General features: G+C 42.2%; 7 protein-coding genes across 7 annotated transcripts; 1 reads left to right on the top strand and 6 right to left on the bottom strand.

Annotated features, from left to right (window-relative positions):
- Window positions 1-794: 794 nt before the first annotated feature.
- Window positions 795-3591, top strand: BCR41DRAFT_422406 (hypothetical protein; the record flags this gene model as incomplete). Its single annotated transcript, XM_022030150.1, has 3 exons — window positions 795-2349; window positions 2464-2561; window positions 2654-3591. Coding segments are annotated over 3 exons (2581 nt in total), but the record flags the coding sequence as incomplete, so codon positions are not given.
- Window positions 3592-3812: 221 nt separating this feature from the next.
- Window positions 3813-5061, bottom strand: BCR41DRAFT_306534 (PSP1 C-terminal conserved region-domain-containing protein; the record flags this gene model as incomplete). Its single annotated transcript, XM_022020829.1, has 2 exons — window positions 3813-4350; window positions 4469-5061. The coding sequence occupies 2 exons, from the start codon at window positions 5059-5061 to the stop codon at window positions 3813-3815; spliced, it is 1131 nt and encodes a 376-aa protein (XP_021881029.1).
- Window positions 5062-5182: 121 nt separating this feature from the next.
- On the bottom strand, window positions 5183-7058 carry BCR41DRAFT_79093 (hypothetical protein). Its single transcript, XM_022031019.1, has one exon. It carries the CDS (start codon window positions 6766-6768, stop codon window positions 5305-5307), a length of 1464 nt encoding a protein of 487 aa, XP_021881028.1. The 5' UTR covers window positions 6769-7058; the 3' UTR covers window positions 5183-5304.
- A 396-nt stretch (window positions 7059-7454) lies between these two features.
- BCR41DRAFT_354291 (Rapamycin-insensitive companion of mTOR, N-term-domain-containing protein) lies at window positions 7455-14526 on the bottom strand. Its single transcript, XM_022024287.1, has 26 exons — window positions 14082-14526; window positions 13945-13971; window positions 13798-13842; window positions 13681-13704; window positions 13416-13566; window positions 13210-13320; window positions 12958-13120; window positions 12750-12881; window positions 12449-12636; window positions 12177-12343; window positions 11893-12081; window positions 11725-11806; window positions 11543-11661; window positions 11175-11452; window positions 10975-11077; window positions 10686-10865; window positions 10467-10598; window positions 10255-10370; window positions 10063-10167; window positions 9827-9974; window positions 9500-9724; window positions 9192-9313; window positions 8924-9104; window positions 8707-8813; window positions 8477-8621; window positions 7455-8383 (listed from the first exon to the last, which is right to left on the bottom strand). The coding sequence occupies exons 1-26, from the start codon at window positions 14316-14318 to the stop codon at window positions 7535-7537; spliced, it is 4326 nt and encodes a 1441-aa protein (XP_021881027.1). The 5' UTR covers window positions 14319-14526; the 3' UTR covers window positions 7455-7534.
- Window positions 14527-14623: 97 nt separating this feature from the next.
- On the bottom strand, window positions 14624-15369 carry BCR41DRAFT_306450 (hypothetical protein; the record flags this gene model as incomplete). Its single annotated transcript, XM_022020825.1, has 2 exons — window positions 14624-15043; window positions 15130-15369. Coding segments are annotated over 2 exons (660 nt in total), but the record flags the coding sequence as incomplete, so codon positions are not given.
- Window positions 15016-16300, bottom strand: BCR41DRAFT_78962 (hypothetical protein). Its single transcript, XM_022031018.1, has 3 exons — window positions 15472-16300; window positions 15130-15385; window positions 15016-15043 (listed from the first exon to the last, which is right to left on the bottom strand). The coding sequence occupies exons 1-2, from the start codon at window positions 16075-16077 to the stop codon at window positions 15356-15358; spliced, it is 636 nt and encodes a 211-aa protein (XP_021881025.1). The 5' UTR covers window positions 16078-16300; the 3' UTR covers window positions 15016-15043; window positions 15130-15355.
- Window positions 16165-16849, bottom strand: BCR41DRAFT_354288 (phosphoribosylglycinamide formyltransferase). Its single transcript, XM_022024286.1, has one exon. The coding sequence runs from the start codon at window positions 16810-16812 to the stop codon at window positions 16180-16182; it is 633 nt and encodes a 210-aa protein (XP_021881024.1). The 5' UTR covers window positions 16813-16849; the 3' UTR covers window positions 16165-16179.
- Between the last annotated feature and the right edge of the window lie 246 nt (window positions 16850-17095).

Below are 17095 nucleotides of genomic sequence, written 5' to 3'. Positions count from 1 at the left end.
CAACAGCAGCAACAGCAGCAACAGCAAATAAACATATACTAAGGAAAGGAACTCGTTAGGTCGACTCAAACCAAAATTAAATTTCATAAACTTACTAGACTAGACTTTGGTCCAATTACTACATTAAAAAAAAAAAAAAAAAAAAAAAGAATTTATAAATGTACATGTATACCAATTATATAATACACACTCCAATAGATTGAACGTGAGTTCACTGACATCAGACCATCAGACTTTAATTGACTCGGATGCTGGCAACCAACCTTCCTTCTACAGATCGGAGGCAATGTACAACAAGCCCTAATATGCACACAACTGTAATCGTCCTTGATCTCCACCTTTGTGGAATAGAAAATGAAAAGTGCAGATCCACCCAAACCACTTTTCTTAAATACTAATGCAAAAGTGCTTTGTAGCATAGCCGAATCGATGTGGTCCCACAAACATTTGCTTTTGGTTCAACCCACCCACAGTATAATTTTTAATACAATACAATTGTCATCTTAACAGCCTCTCATTGCTCGCGTGATAACTCGTTCCTATCGAGCGACTTTCATCTTCCTCATCATCCTCTCTCACTCTCATCATTCCTTCTCTACTGGCATCAACTTGTTACTCCAGCGGACACTTGTCTCAATAACAGTCAATATACCCCACCTCACTTACTGTCTCGATCACTCTGCCAGATACATATTACTTCTAAATACTCCCCGCCCTTTCAAAACATCCAAATTCAACTCTCTTTGGCTGGAACTTCTTTTTTTTTTAAAAAAAAAAAAAAAAAAAAAAATAACAATGAGTTCCACAAGGGGCGCATACAAGTCCTTGACTCAAGAGCAATCACAGGCACACACCAGCCAATCATTCCCCCTTCACGACCGTCCTCACCTCTCCACAACTCTGGAAATCGATTCCTCTGAGCTTTATAGTCACGATGACGATGAATACAAAGGGTTCCAAGTGACCATTTCAAGACAACATCATCGCGATAATGTTAATGATAACGATAACGATGACGATGACGATGATGATGATGAAGACGTGGATGAAGAACACATGAACGATGTTGCACCACTAGCCAATTCAAAACACTTTGACTTTGAAAAATCAAGGTTGCAACGTCCTTCACGTGCCTCACACCCCTGCAAGATCCTCGCAACGGTTTTCGGAACAGCCATGGTCGTCTCACTTGCATTTGCACTTCTGTCACTCCTTCATCTTGATGACACCACCCTGGACCAAAAGGACAGTACTGATAATAATAATAATACCACAGTACCCGATAATAGGATCCTAAAGCCTCCTCCCGGCATCAGCATCGATGACTTTAGTCTATCTCAATTCCATTTACCGCCTTGGGACTGGGACATCAACACCTTTTTACCAATCAACATTACAAATGGCTTAAAGTTCACTCAGATTCGGTGGAAGGATGGAAAACAATATCTGGCTGTGGACTGTCCCGGTCAGGGTGACTATCGCTACCGTTTTCCATCCTTTATGAAGGACGAGTTTCGGAACCACCCAACGATGAGCCAGGGGATTGATGATCTATTGCCTATCGGGGATGAACCCTATGTATTTGTCCTGTGTCCGCCCGGAGTCAATAACGCCAACGTAGTCTTTCGTGAGTTTGATGCTACGGACACAAACAATAATCCAGACGCCCCACCCCCTATTGCAGGAACCATGGAGACCCCGCAGCCTCTATTGGATGATGTCGTGATGATTTTGGTGGATGCGATCTCGAGAGCAAAGTTCACGATTGAAATGAAGGCCGTGATGGAGACTTTGACACAGATTAATTCTACAGCAACCTCAGAAGATGAAGGGCACCGGATCTTTGACTTTGAACATTACAATGTCCTTGGACAGAACTCACCTCCTAACAAAGCTTTTATTTACTCTGGACAGTCCATCGAAAATATGAGACATGGACCCAAACATTGGCTATGGGATGTCTTTGAGGAACAAGGATTCCGAACAGCACACACAGATGGAGAATGTGGAGGTGAGCAAGGGATTCATGATTACACAAGCGGCGCAATCTCATTCGAATATTCACATCTCAATCGGCGCATTCCTGCCCAATACCAAATGCCCCAGCCTGTGTGGTGTGAAAACCATGATATGCATGTTGTATCTCAAATCTGGGGACAAAGCTGCAAATTACCTGAAACCGTCAATTATGACACAGCTTTGATGGGCGGGATGAGGTGGAATACCCCTTATTGTGCAGGCGAAAAGGCCATTCACGAGCATATTATGGAAAATCTGGAAGGCTGGCTGACGAGTACAAAGGGACAGCGACGATTCGCAACCTACTCCTTCATGGATACTCATTCTCCTGTGAGTATTCATGCTGAATGATATTTTCGACACGGTATAAAGTAAATCTCGAGAAATGACTGATACTAACGCACCGTTTTTTTTTTTTTTTTTGAATCAACTCGTACTTGATAGGATCATCATCACATATCGTTTGATAAACGACTGGCTCTTTTTATTAAAAGCTTACTTGTTGGTCATGATGGACAACCACCACTGTTGACTCCTAAGAGGTAAGGACTAACTAATTTTGTAATCTCTATTAACGATTCAACAAAGTCTTTAACATTTTCTCTTTAAACTCTTTATTTTATTCTGCATTTAGCGCACTCGTCATCATGGCAGACCACGGATTACATTATGGTCGCGAGACTTATACATTTCCGGGATTTATTCATCACAAGATCCCACCATTGTATATAGCACTACCTCGCCAACTACTCTCTAGTCGACCAGACTTTGTTCAGGCCTTGGAGCAGAATCAAAACCGCATATTATCTCACTTGGACCTCCATCAGACCTTCCTTCATTTGGCTTATGGAGACATGCCTATTTCTGCTTCTGATGGAGGCTATACATCATACATGACAAAGCTCATCGCCGATGGCACCTTCCGTCAGCAGTTCCACCCCGGAGCCCCAAATCAGACGTCGTATGCACAAGAATATGGTCGATCCCTCCTCCTTCCTATTGAAGAAGATCGAACTTGCAGTTCTGCGGGTATACCCAATGATTTCTGTGCCTTTCAACCTTTTTTGGAGCTTGACCCTCGTAAGGAGATGGATGCAACATTCTTGCGTGGGAGTTTGCTCTTACTGGCGAAGCGAATGAATGAGCTGATCCAAATCCATCGCGTGGATGATGTGTGCCAGACAACCAGTTTGGTCTTGCAACCCCTCTTGGTTGTCCCTTCAGTAAGTTCTACGTTTGATGATATTGGGACACAGGATTTAGTGATGGAATCGGCCTATGCTTCTGCAATAACAAATCGAGTTTCTCGACAACAGCAGCAACAACCACAGAGCAATTCACGTGTATTTTATTTTATGGTGCGAGATCGACACCGTCCCAACCGAAAGTACTCGATCACCATGCGGGAAGATGAGGTCGTGATGGAGAAAGGAGATAGTATAAGGATCCAACAGATGAGCGCCTACGCAGCTGAATGGCGCCCTTGTGCAAGGCGGATTGTAGCGGGCGGTCGAGCTGTTGGCAAGTGGCAGGATATTATCAAACATTTTTGTGTTTGTTAAGGACATTGAGAAAATAATAAAAATAATATATAATAATATATAATAATAATAATAATAATAATAATAATAATAATAATAATAATATATAGTAATATATAATAATAATAATAATAATAATAATAATAATAATAATAATAATAACCCAATTATATTTTAGTAGTGGACAAAGTCATTCAAAAAAATAAAATAAAATAATCTATGATATGAATATCTATGAAATTCATCAACAAATTATGTGTTGACGGACGAATACGAATACGGGCTCTGCTGATAATGCTGTTGCTGCTGTTGTATTAGATGTGTAGAAGCCTGCGTTTGCGCCTGTGAGGGATAGGATGGCTGCGGGGGCCGATGGGGTGTCAATAGCGTCTGGTAATGTTCTTGTAGTTGTGACGGGATTTGTGCATACGAAGGATATTGCGCATATTGCTGAGTAGCATGCAACGGCGGGTATTGGTGGGGGTGCGGTACCTGCATCATTTGAAACCCACTTTGGATACCCATTGGCAATGCTGATGATACAACGGCTGTGGAAGGCCCTTGTGAGTGTTGCAGCATTTGCTGCTGATGGCCTTGATGAGCAGGAAGGTGAGCAAAGGAAGAAGGAGGCGGGCTATTATGAAGAGTACCAGCATTCGCTTGGGACATGCTTGGACTCACAGCATACATCCAAATCCTAGTCTTATAGATCTTGAAGAGATCACGAACAAGCTCACGAAAGTCAATCCTTCTTTCTGCGATAAAATAGAAGGTAAGTTTGCGACGATCCCTATCAAGATTATTCCATGGTTTTGATGAGTACAACTAAATACTATCTTTTTTTTTTTCTTTTTTTTTTTAAAAAAAAAAATAAAAATAAAAAAAAAAAAGAACTAAAGGTAACATACCATTGATATTCCGCATCAACTACCTCCATTGGAAGTCTTTTTTGTCGAACTTTACTCTGACACACCATCATGGCTTTAATCTCGTCATGGTTCTTGTTCGTCAGTTGGGATATTTCGGATGGCTGAGCAAGTCTGAATATGCGCTTTGGATGGATTTCCTTCAGAGTACGTTGCGCAGTGCTATTGCTACTGCCTCCATTCCCTCCAAGGCCGGAGCCGACGCCATCCTGCTGAGCTTGTATAGCAGCCATTTCCGCCTGCTGTGTCTGCATCGCTTGAATCTGTTGAGGCGTAATCATATCATTTGTGATCTTCCCAAGGTCCTTGCCACGGTCTGCTTCTACGATCACTAAATCGCCCTTCTTTAGAGATACCCCACTGTTCTCAGGAATGTAGAATAGGTCGCTCCTACCAGCTTTAAACTCTACTAGATAAAGTGAACCGCAATGCGATAGCTGACTGAGTGTAAGCCCCTTGCCAAGTTCCTTTGTGCTAAGGCCTTGCGCTTGGCTCTCGTCCTCTTCATGAGGATCTTCATTCAGACTCCAACTATTATTTGGGTCAACAACATCACCTAAATGGAATGCTTCCATAGCCGACGTCAAATCAAACGTAGTAGGAGTCGGTCGGACATAGATACCACCAAAACCTGCAACAGAGTGTCGTCGCTGGGCCTGCTGTGCAAAGCCATTTCCTAGAGGATGACTGATACAGAGGGTAAAGAGAATTAGGGAATAAAAGCCTAAAAGTCGTCAGAGTTCAAAATCTAAATAGAGGGCACATTCTAACGATATATCCCCGGAAATGATGGATTTCAAGTAATGGTGGAGAAATCTTCAGACAACACAACTTCTCTTATCGCACTTATTCGCATACCGATTGTAGCTTCCTATGTTTGAAGAGTTCCCAGCATTCATGCCATCCAAAAAGCTATCATACGTTTGAAAATCAGAAGAGGGTGCAAGTGAAAAGCGTCGGGGTATGGGTTGCCGCTCCATGTGATGCTCTCTCCTGACTGGCGAAGTTAATGGTTGAAAAGGACAAGAAGATTCCCAGATTTGTGTGTTGTAACTTGAGGCTGAGGTCATGGCACGTCGATGGCTCGTCGGGGGAGAACCCGAAACTGTGGAGTTAGGCCAAGCAGACAATCCTCCAGAGAGCTTACGATGCAAGGGCGGTTTATCATCATCTCTCGTCAATCCTGCCGTTGCAAATGATCCATCACTCAGATCAAATGCATTTTGTGTGCTTCGACCAGAAAACATTGGATTTGAAAGTGTAGGGAAAGCATTCGAACCTAGAGTCGCAGATGTGGAAAAACTCCTAGTTCGGCTGATGCGTGGTTCAAGAGGCTCCTCTGTCTCCTCTTCCATGGTGGGCAAGGGTGGTCTGTATCTCAATACATCCTCATCTTCCTGATCCAGTGTAAGGTTATTTGAAGAAAGTCCAAATGTAGTCGAAAAGCTAGTATCAGAAAAAGACAAGCTCCGAGCCGTCCTACCACTATTGGGCCCTATAGCGTCGAGACGACCACTGCTGCTGGCCTTAGTAGATGTCTGGCTGTTTACGTTTTTTATTGGATTCCAGAAATATGGCCTCCGACTCAAAGATGATTCTAACCCGATACTGCCCTGTTTTAGGCCAGTACTAGTCACTGTAGCTTCACGTCCAAGTCCAGTGAGCGATTGACTTAATCCGACGTCATCATTGTCCAAAAGAGAAGTTGCTGCATCGAGATGTACATTAGAAGGCGTTCCGGTGCTAAAGCTTTTGAAGTGCAGAGGCTGCTGTTCGGATTCTTTGGCAGGTGAGTCTTCATCAAAAGGCGATAGTCCATTTCCTGCAATAAACCTATCGATATGACTGGTGCTTGGCGCCATTAATGACGACAACGGTCCTGTATTTTGGTTCTGGTCAGCCAAATTGTGACGAGATGTTAGACTATGCCGTGTTGAGCCGCCTGGAGAGAAGCTTGATAGAGCAGACGAGACTGGGGACGACTCGTTGCCAATACCTGTAGAAACTGATGAAGCAGTCGAGTCTGCAAATTCAGTAATGTCATTATTGACTGTAGAAGTTACAGTAGCTATTGTTCTCGTGCTGTTTCCTTCAACCGTCGTAAGGTCGCTATCTTGCAGACCCCGGTTGCGCTCCCTTTCCTCTGGAGGAGACAGTAATGGTCGTCTGGGTGGACTACCGACGATTTTCCAACTCTCATCTGCAGTCAGAGGCTTTTGGTTTTGGATAGGGCGGGGTGAGACAATAGGTGGAGTCACCATTCCCGACTGCTTGTTATCCATCAGTGTGAGAGTCAAGGACTGCGTAGCAAATATAGAGATTTAACGACGCGTCAAAGAATGGACGCTGTTGCTTGGGTTGGGCCGGCACAACCTTTATTTGGCGCCTACTTTTGACCTTTTATTGGTCTTATTGTTCCTATTATTATTATTCTCGTTGATAAAAATGAGATGGCCTTAAGGTAGAGTAGAGTAATGAACTGAATGACTTGGATAGGAATAGAGAGAGGGGAAGAGAGAATGAGAATGAGAATGAGAAAGAGAAAGAGAAAAAAAAAAAAAAAAAATAGTGAAGTAGGCTGAGACGAAGGAGAGAGGCAAGAAGGAGATGAAAAAAGAGAAATGAAGAGGGATGAGTAACAACCTAGACAAGATGATAGAAAAGAAATAAAAGAGCAAGGACCTTCTGCACTGGGGATTGTGTGGAGCAACAAGTGAGCAAATGAGCGAAATTGAGGGCAAAGTCCAAGATGACTATGTTAGACAAGAACTTTAGATTATATCAAAGGTTTAGAGGATTAAGACAAAAAAAAGGCTTTGACCCCCCCTATCACACTTTGAGAGGAATTACGCTAATGAGTAATAAAATAATGCATCTTCTTTGCTTGGTCCATTTATCGGTGACCAAAGCTCTGTTATAGAATGCTGATTGTAGCCAATTATGACATAAAGCAGCATTAACCTTGTCGCTATTTCACTTTTTTTATCTCATGACTTGGGTAAAAAAAAAGTTATCTATTTTTTTTGGGAGTTCATTATGTAGAACGCTCTATGGCCAGGCTTCCATCGGCATCAAATCTTCATCCATCACTGGTTCATCTAATTGGATTTTCACGCGTGGCGGAAGTGGAGCCAAGCCCGCTTCCCTCGCAAAGCTTCTATGGTACGGCTTGTTGGTATAAAGAATCTCGTATGCATTAGGCGGTGGCCGAGGAGGGGGAATTGGAGGCTGTGAAAGTGAGATTGCATCCATAACTCCAAGATCGTTGCCATTTCTATTGAGGTGGCGAGTCGAAGCTATTTGTGTATCTACTGCCGGAAGTTCATCATTCGGGCGAATATCCATTGTCGCTTCTTCTGTAGCTGCCAATGGGTACGCCGACGAAGGGCGGTGTGGTTCTTGCAGAGCATCAGAGGCAATTCGGGGTCGTGGAATGGTGCCATTAGCTCCAGTTGTTCCCGTAGCGCCATCAAAGCTTGAGCGCCCAACAACATCCAGGGAATCTCTGGGTATCGCCATCGTCTCTGTCCACGACGAGGCCATTTTCGGCATTATTACTTTTCCTGTAGTTGGCGCTGACCCTAGACTATCCAGTCGTTCCCACATGGAGCCTTCGAACTTCATATCAAACAGACCAAGAATAAATCGACGGACAGGAAGCCTGAAATGATAATGGCCAAGTAATTCAATTACTGCCATGTACAAAGGAAGGCTCCCGAAATACGTTGGGTGCTCAGTCTTAATTTTGGCCAGTTTCTTAGAGGCACCACCTGTAAGAATATCGTTCCCAAGTTCACCAGTACATCGCAAAATTTCCTTCTCCACAACATCCCCTTCAATGGCCAGAGGTATCAAAACTTTGGGAACAACTTCCCGGTAATGATCCCAGCGAGGAACCTAAAGCACCAGAATAAGACGACAGTTGAAGCATCAAGATCTACAAATCCATCAAACAAACGGCTCTTTATCCAAATGCAGGAAATGACTAACCTCCAGAAATCGATCCAAATCCTTGGGCAAGCACAAACCTCGTGGCATTCGATCACGATGCATAATGCCTTGCCAGCCGTAATCTTCAAGGATTTCAATACCCTGTGTTGTTTTGCACATCAGACCTAATACATAGAAACATGTCCTGTGAAGAACCAAATATATGCTGTCAGGTCTTCCGCAAATATAGTACGCATGATATCCAATTGATGTATTTGCAGGCCCCATACCCCTTCAAAGATAATACTTTGGAACGCTCTGCCATTCCAACAATGTACTTGATTAGATCTTCTTCTTCTAAAAAAGGCAGGCCCCTGGTTGTTGATCCAATGTTACCCTAAAACCAACAAAATTATTATGGGTCATCACAACTCGCTCAGACTAGCTATTGAAGCACACATCGTAAATCCATCACCAAAACCAATCAACTTTCAGTTCAATATGTACCACAGCCCAAAGAATCGACTTGAGTTCGCTGATGATGGTTGAGTCTTTAAACTCAGCACAGTGCTCTCGGATAAAGCGAGCGTAGACAGCAAAGTGACCTCGCTTCCTCAATAGCTCGCATCCTTCGTCAGTTCTTGTCAACTCGCCATAGAAATGCGGCGTAATAACCTGTTTAGCGTGACTAATACACAATACGAAGAATCTTTAGAATTGACATTGCTCAGTTAGAAGGAAACTATCCACCAAATAAAATACAGCTCACACATACGTAATTTGAAGTTCGGCTTCATTTTCAAATCGACCATCTTCAGAAAAGGGATTAAACCGCTGAATCTCCATCGCTCTAGCAAGTTTGACCTCAGTTTGGATCATATACTGCCTGTTTGCAAACTTTTGTACAGAAATAATAAAATGAAAAATAAAAATAAAATAAAATGAAAAAAATAAAAAATAAAAAATAAAAATAAAAATAAAAAAAAATAAAAATAAAAATAAAAAAAAAAAAAAAGCCATGAAGTTAAAGTATATAAAAATAAAAAATAAAAATGACATGAGCTTTAGAACTAGCTAGCTTACCATAAACCAGTCGTCCATTTGTCCCTCGATATATGACATATCATTCAAGTAACGAAATCCTTTGGATGTGGATAGGAACCTTAGCAATAAAGGGTTACCGGCCTCACCCAGATGGTCAAGGTTTGGTCGAAGTCGAATGAGAAGATCCAGGTTTTTCCGTTGAGCACAGGCTTCGTCCAACACTTTTACTGCCATATAACATACTTCTAAAGAAGGGTCGCAGAGCTGTGCCATCGGATTGAATTAAAGAGTGAAAAAATGTAAAAACCAGTAGTCCACGGACGCACAACAGTTTTATACAATTACAGTTGCAATGCTGTTTGTTACCTGTGTACACAATAGCCGGATTCCCCAGTCAGTGAACTCATTCTTGTCATTTTTAATCACCGTCCCAAGATGCTGGGTTGCATATAACCGGATATGCTTGTACCCTGAGGTCATAATTTTCGATAAAATCACGCGCGGATGCCCATCCCTAATAGCGTACAGAACGGCGCATTAATGGTTACCAAAATTACAATTACATAAGCATTCACGACGCCGATACATTTTGGCAATATTACATGCTATAATCCATTGATGTGATAATTCGCTTAACTATATCATCGCGGCTCCTTAGTTCGCTCAATCGATAGTAAAGATTGAATATTTTAAATTTTTCCAGTAGCCTTGATATTGAAACGAAGGTGTCAGTAATTTTTTTTTTTTTTTTTTTTTTAACAGCTTACAAACAAAGAGAAGAGCTACTGTGTTACCATGATCCACTACGGGATTTACAGAGAGTGCCTAGCATTTCAAAGTACCCTGACGATATTGTTGTTTCCATTTTTTCTCTTGAAAATATGTCCTCTGATCCTGGATGGCCTTGCATCTGCAGCAAGGAAATTTCAAAGACGGTTAGTTTGTCCAAGTTGATGGCTGATATACCGCAATTATTTCAAAACATGATAGAGCAAATCCTATATACCGGATCCAGTTGAGCAAGTCCATCCGCGATCAGTCTCAATATTTTGTTTTGAGCAAGGTATTTTGCTCCCTCGGTACTGTTTGCAAGTGTCTCGAAAAGCGCGCATCCTATTTTGGTGTATTTTTGAAGATCCTGCCACAGATATCATCCCATAATTATTAGTAAAGGGGTAGCTAAGTTCAGAAAAGCTGATAAGAGCAAAGTATAGACAGAAAATACCTCAAAATCAGGCTGACTCTGGTTGGTATGGTCTAGGGGTCTATAGAAAGCAAGCAAACGCTTTATGAACTTTGTGTTACGCGTCGCCTCATCTAATCGTCGAGGATTAAGCATGGGACCCTGAATAACCTCCAATATCAAATCCAACTGCCATTTAGAAGCATCCTTCGTGGCCAACACCTATAGCAAGGAAGAAAAAAAAAAAAAAAAAAAAAAAAAAAAAAAGCTTAGATACAGCCTCTAGAAAATAAAAAAAATAAAAGATATTATATTTCGTGCACCATAATACCTGCGTCTCATTCAGCATCGATCGGAAATTAGCGTCATCTAATTGATATCCTATTCTTAGCTTGATTCTGTCTATATTCTTTCGCCCGCGGCCATCATCCATTCTAGGATTGTAATTATCAAAAGAGTATTAGTTGGAAATCTCGAATGCGATCAAGCGCCTAAATGACTCAATAGCGCTTCTTACTCAAATATACATACTTCTCCGCAGCGATACCTCTCGACGTCCGGCTGAGAGCATCAATGAACCGGAAAGCACTGGCTGCGATATGGCGAAGAACAGGGTCATCAAAGTTTGTCGCGACTTGAAATAACGAAGGCAACGTCTGGATGTGGATACTCTTATCAGGTGGCAGGATCTTGTATGCGAGCTGCATAAGCTCAGGTATCAGCAGAGCAGCTTTCCTTAATATTTTTTTAGCCTCCAAATCTTCACACTTGATATTCCCACTATTCTCTACAATGAGAGCGGTCAACATCTACAGAGGGGCGCAAGTTAAAAAGCTATTTTGAGTATTGCCCTATATTTATCGATTTGTTTTTTACTGCGAAATTCTGCCAAGACAAACCTCAATCAATCCTGCGTCAATGAAGACTGTAAGCACAATACTTTGATGATGATCTACGAGCCCAAGAGGCTGCAGGTTCGACTCCCAGTAGCTATCAAGATCATCTTGTGTAGGTTTAACTGTAAAGAAAACCGTGTCAATATTAAATCTTCAACTCGCTATGTCAAACCAATAATGCTTACCATGCTTCCCATCTAAAAACTCCTTGAGCCAAATTGGAATTCGTATGCGGAATATCTCGTAAAACATATTCAATAGCACTTTCTGTAAGGAATCAAAATAGCATATAGAGATCAGCGTTGAGGAAGACAGCTTGGTTTCAATAAAGTAGCTGTTGCAACTCCTCCTACTCTGTTTTCCTGTATTGGAAGCTTAATAGACTGAACCAATGATCGGATCGCACGCTTATCGTTTGCACAAAGATCAAATAACCCAGCCCAAGACCTAATCATCGACGTGACAATACGCCCCGAGGCTTTCACACGCTCCATATAAGACGGTCCTTGAGAATATATGTCAGTGAAAACCGACATCACCATCTAATGTGGTAAAGAAAATCCCGAGCTGTAAAAACACGCTGTCGTACCCAATAAAATTAGCAGGAACTAGAGCCAGAATCTCATCGTAAACCTACTTCTGAATCAAGACCCTGTCGCAGATAAATTCGAGTGTCAGGACTCTCCAACATATACAAAAATACTTTGAGCAAACCATCGGACAAATCCTGGAGATTTTCTGATAACGCGACCAGGATAGGCCTGAAGCCTCCACAGCGCGCGACAGGTTTTGGATCAGACATAACTATTATCCAGAAAGAACAGCCATCAGTAACAGTATACTGTCTCATTCTCTGCAAATCAAATAGATAATAAAGGAGATAGTTTATATCACATAAAACAATCATACCCATTTCACCAAGGGTTTCCAGACAAGCGTTCCTTAGCTTCTCATCACTCTGCTCCGCTATAGCAATGACTGCCCTCACAATACCATCCGATAGGTGCTGCATGCCTTCCTTGGTCGTCACAAAGCACCTTACGAGCTTGAGTGCCTCTATTCTCTCCGACTCGACACGATGGTCTGCCATGAGTGACCTTAAGTGTATCAAGGTGCGGTGCAAAACATAGTAGGGCAAATGTTCAGTAATATGTGCATTTATTGAGGCCTAATTCGATATGACGGAGAATCATATAATGCATCTCAATACCTGATGATGAAAATATCCAATTTTTGAGTCGTTAAAACCTGCCCGAGTGGCTCTGATCCTGAAAGAAGTCGAAGGCATCTGTATGCATTCATACGTATTTCTCTGACAGTGCTCGCTAAACAAAATCGAAGACTAAGACAAAGTAAGGAGCGATTGCGAAAACCTAACACCATCAAAGCATCGATCAGTCCTAAATTATGGCACTTACCACGATACTAGTTCCTGTATTGGGTATCCTGGATGAACCTGTTGGTTCTGCTTCAATATGTTGGCTAAATTTGAGAGCTGCTCAAGCCGAATGGATGGTGAATCCAGAAGACTTCGAAGCGAGCCCACAATGTCTGATACAGCGGAGTGTATGCTTTGTCGATCTATACAGGAGAAAAGAAATCAAGTCAGAATGACTATTGCTGCAAAGTTACAAGTATGTTAATGACATCGATAATAATGTCGACAGTACCATCTTCATTATCAGCATAGTCACTGGTCGAAAAAGAGTTTGAATGGCTTCTCCCCGTTACTACAGGAATAGTAGTTTGCGAGTCCTTCAAGTCTTGATCTGGAAGATAACCTAGGAAAGAACAGAGAAAATCAGTTTTATGAGATGAGGGCTCTTTATAAAAATCAGATCTTCAATGCTTATTCATCAAAGCCGCACGCGATTACCAAATGACGGGGGGTCAAATGCTCTCTGTTTATAGTAGTCCAATTGTAAGTTGATTTCTGCTATCCTCGCCATCGTTGCCTGCAACTCTTGCTCGACCTGATTCCTTAATTTGTTATTCCCTTGGCTGCCTACACCGTTGCTACGATACACCTGAAAGGTTTTTCAGATTGTGATGGATTAGTGCCGCTAGATTAGTGCTCCCTCTAATTATATTTTAATGCAAGTCTTTTATACTGGATTGTCCTTTAAATATTGTCGAGCTACCTCTAACAAACTTTCAGCCGATTCCTGTAGTCATTTTAATCAAGACATGACAGTCAGTTAACCATCTATAGTGATGCCGAAGACAAAATCACAGTACAACAATATACAATAATATACCTTAGCCTTTGTCTCCACTTGTAGCTGATGGTATAATTCATCCATCTAAAATGAATTCAAAGTTCCCGAGATGTAGATATTGTGAGAAGTGTAATCAGCCAAAGCCAATTGCTATTGCACACTACCCTTACCAAAATGGTTGCATACCTTCGTTTCTAAGTCATCTTCTTCTTCCTACTCGAAGAATAATACAGGGAAAAATGAAAGGTAATTGTGAGTCTATTTGTATGGCTCCTCGAACATAAGTTAGCACTTGCCTCTTTATAGCATTTTTTGTTTAGTACTTGGTCATGATCACGGCTCTCGTCCAATTCTTGGTCAAAGTTATCAGTCGTGTCTAGGTCATCAGAATCCTGCATGTCACCTTCATCTTCCATGCCTTCTAGTCCGCCCTCTATGTCATCACCCTGCGATGTCGTCCAAGATGCAGGCCCTTCCGCCGTTGGAAGTATGGATGGCGAGGTTTCTGACGCCAGCTCCGTAGAGGAGTCCAACATAAACGATGTCCTACGGTCGCTCATCTTAGGATGAACGGACTTTATAATAGCCAAGGTGTTAGAGGCACTAAGAGGCCACAATGACCAAATGCGCTTCCAGAAACAAAGGTGTGAGGCGAGACTTTAGTAGGTACAATAGTATTCAAAAATGCTGTGATACAACGGAATAACGGTTGTTGAGGATGGTGTTTCTAGGATTTCTACGTCTCGAGCAGCTGCAGTTCTTTCAGGTCTTAAACTTGATTGTCAATGAATTGATGCGAATGAACTTTGTGAATAGCACCTATTAGATCACGTGCATGTTGCAGGATGCCTGCTTTATTAATCATCTATGCGACAAACCATTTCTTCCAGATATTTTGTGAATATTTGAACAGATTTTCGTGTTTTCTGACAATTCTTGAAAGCTCATCGGATTGGCCTCCATCTTTTGCATTCCTAATCCGAGGCAACGTGAGGATGACGTGAAGGTAGGCAAAGATGATAGCGTCAAGACTTGAAGGTTCACTCTTTCCAAAAAAGTACTCGCTATCACTACCCAGCTGAACAGATAGTGCTTCAATCGCTGCGGCAGCTTCGTCAAAAATAAGCTCCCTGTCAATTTGTGCGCGTGTAAGAAGCATTGAGTGGGCAACGCCTGACTTTCCAAGGTATGCAAGCAGTGTGGCTAGAATCCAGCTGTAATGTCCAAAGTAATGCTGGCGCGTCGTAGTGCAGAAATGAGAAGACTCAAACCACAAAGTATAGAGCTAAAGAAAGATAAAATAATAATACAAGCGATTGAATATTACATCTTGTTATGCTGTAGAACATAAATATCAATAATTCGACTTACAAGAGCTGGATGTATCTTGGATTCGGCCAGGCTAATGAAAGCAACAGCTTCAGCAGCTTCATGATGACTAAGCTTGTTTGAATTTTCTTGATTCTTGTTCTCTTGAATCCACTTCTCAAACCCCTCAGATGTCACATACAGCCCATTTGGTAGGGCTAAAAAGGGCAGCTTCCCTGTAGGCGACATTGACGGCTCAAATGCTGGCTTGATTTCAAAATCAATTTTGTTAAACTTGAGATAGGTCTATATGATTGTGCTGATAAATTAACCTTGCTGGAACTCTTATCTGTGCAAATTTCTTTAAAGTAGCTGCTCAGTTCCGGAAGATGAGGTTCAACTTACCATCCACTTGAGAGAATCTACATCAAAGCTTCCGATAGTGGACTGCGACAAATCGTCCGATATCCCCTCCTTAACTTTCCAGCCAGAAGCATAGGCATACAGGATGGCTTTCACAGGTCGAGGTCGCGTATGAGGAGCAGGCAATTGTTTCAAAGGGAACATCGCCAGAAATTTGTAGAACGGATGGTCCTTTGGTCCGTCCTGTCCGAAAATTTGAGACATAAAAGTTCGCTTGGCTCCTGTAGTCTCCTCAACAGCAACGCCCTCCATATCCGATATCTCCCGGCTACTCGACTCCTGAGACGCTGCTGTCTCTTCTGTGGCATGCGTTTCCTTTTGGTTCCTAGGCGGCAGTTGCACTTCTACATTACTATCGATAGTCATTACTGAGCGTGTATAATCAGAGTCCGTGGCGGAGGCTGTTTCACTTTCATTAAAGGAGGAAGTGATTGAGTTTGATGAGCTCGACGTGATGGTACGTTTGGTGATCTTGCGAGTGATTTTTTTCCTGCGCAAAATGGTTCCATCAGGCTGAGGCTCCTCAATAATTTCGATTACAGGCTCTCCAGCCTCTGTTGTAATCACTTGCTCTTCTTGATCGGTCATGTATGGGTTTAATTATCCTTTGAATGGCAATGCCCTGAATTAAACAAATCAAATCATATTTGACGCGAGATGCGCCAGGGGTGGTGACTGTCTTTATGGAGTTTATTTACCCTCTGCTGAAATGTTGTGATTTAGAGCCACTTGATCAAGAACGAGGGCTGCAGCCTGCACCAAGAGGACATGTTCCACTGAATGTATCCTTTCTTGTAGTGCCGCTAGATCGTCCTCAGGTTTGATTTCAACCTCTTTGACTAATAAAGGTTCACCACCATCTACCTCTTGAATAACCCGGTGAACCATCACTCCCGTGTGATTAATTTCGCCTTTTTGGAAAGCCTCAAACGCTCGCTCGATCGCCTTAGCGCCGTCAAACTGCCCCGGGAGTGCAGGATGTAAGTTGATAATGGGGGTTGATGGGAACTGATCCAAAAATACAGGTGATAAGATATGCATGAACCCGGCAAGAATGATGAGATCCGGTTTGGCAGCAATAATCAACTGGGCAAGGTCAGTATCATACTCTGCTCGAGTCTTGCCTGCAGTGGTATAAGGTTTCAAAGCCAAGACCTTTGTGGGAATCCCAGCTTTTTCGGCCCTCTCAAGGCCAAATACTCTGGATCGATTAGAGACAACCAAAGGAATCTCTGCATTGAGTTGGCCTGTCTTAGTGGCATCGATCAACGCTTGGAGATTGGATCCTGTTCCAGAGATCAACACGACAATACGCGATGTCATTTTCTAATTATTTTGCATGCAAGTTAAAAAGACAGAGGTTGACGATTGCTATTTTTATTATTATTATTATTATTATTTTTGTGACTTTTCAAGGCAGCTTTTTTTTTTTTGCGGATGTCAAGCACTTACTTATTCCTTTTTGATATTTAATTATAGAGCATCAGCATAACTTTGACAACAACAAATCATGCCGAAAGCAAATCAGCCTCGAATTGAGCCGGAGCTCCACTCACTCTTTCCTTATACCAAGACATTCCATTCTACATCTAATCGAAAAGTGCAT

This window comes from Lobosporangium transversale (assembly GCF_002105155.1).
Source record: "Lobosporangium transversale strain NRRL 3116 chromosome Unknown BCR41scaffold_20, whole genome shotgun sequence".
NCBI classification, from domain to species: Eukaryota; Fungi; Mortierellomycota; class Mortierellomycetes; order Mortierellales; family Mortierellaceae; genus Lobosporangium; species Lobosporangium transversale.
This window is presented reverse-complemented; position numbering and strand designations above follow the sequence as displayed.

Excerpts from the sequence above, each read along its gene's own strand:
- BCR41DRAFT_79093 (XM_022031019.1), bottom strand. The coding sequence starts at position 6,768 with ATGGATAACAAGCAGTCGGGAATGGTGACTCCACCTATTGTCTCACCC.
- BCR41DRAFT_354291 (XM_022024287.1), bottom strand. The coding sequence starts at position 14,318 with ATGAGCGACCGTAGGACATCGTTTATGTTGGACTCCTCTACGGAGCTG. Across the intron at positions 13,321-13,415 it reads ATTTGACCCCCCGTCATTTG|GTTATCTTCCAGATCAAGAC; the intron begins GTAATCGCGTGC and ends GTTCTTTCCTAG. Across the intron at positions 10,168-10,254 it reads AAATCCCGTAGTGGATCATG|GCTACTGGAAAAATTTAAAA; the intron begins GTAACACAGTAG and ends TTCAATATCAAG.
- BCR41DRAFT_78962 (XM_022031018.1), bottom strand. The coding sequence starts at position 16,077 with ATGACCGATCAAGAAGAGCAAGTGATTACAACAGAGGCTGGAGAGCCT. Across the intron at positions 15,386-15,471 it reads TAGATTCTCTCAAGTGGATG|CACAATCATATAGACCTATC; the intron begins GTAAGTTGAACC and ends TTAATTTATCAG.
- BCR41DRAFT_354288 (XM_022024286.1), bottom strand. The coding sequence starts at position 16,812 with ATGACATCGCGTATTGTCGTGTTGATCTCTGGAACAGGATCCAATCTC.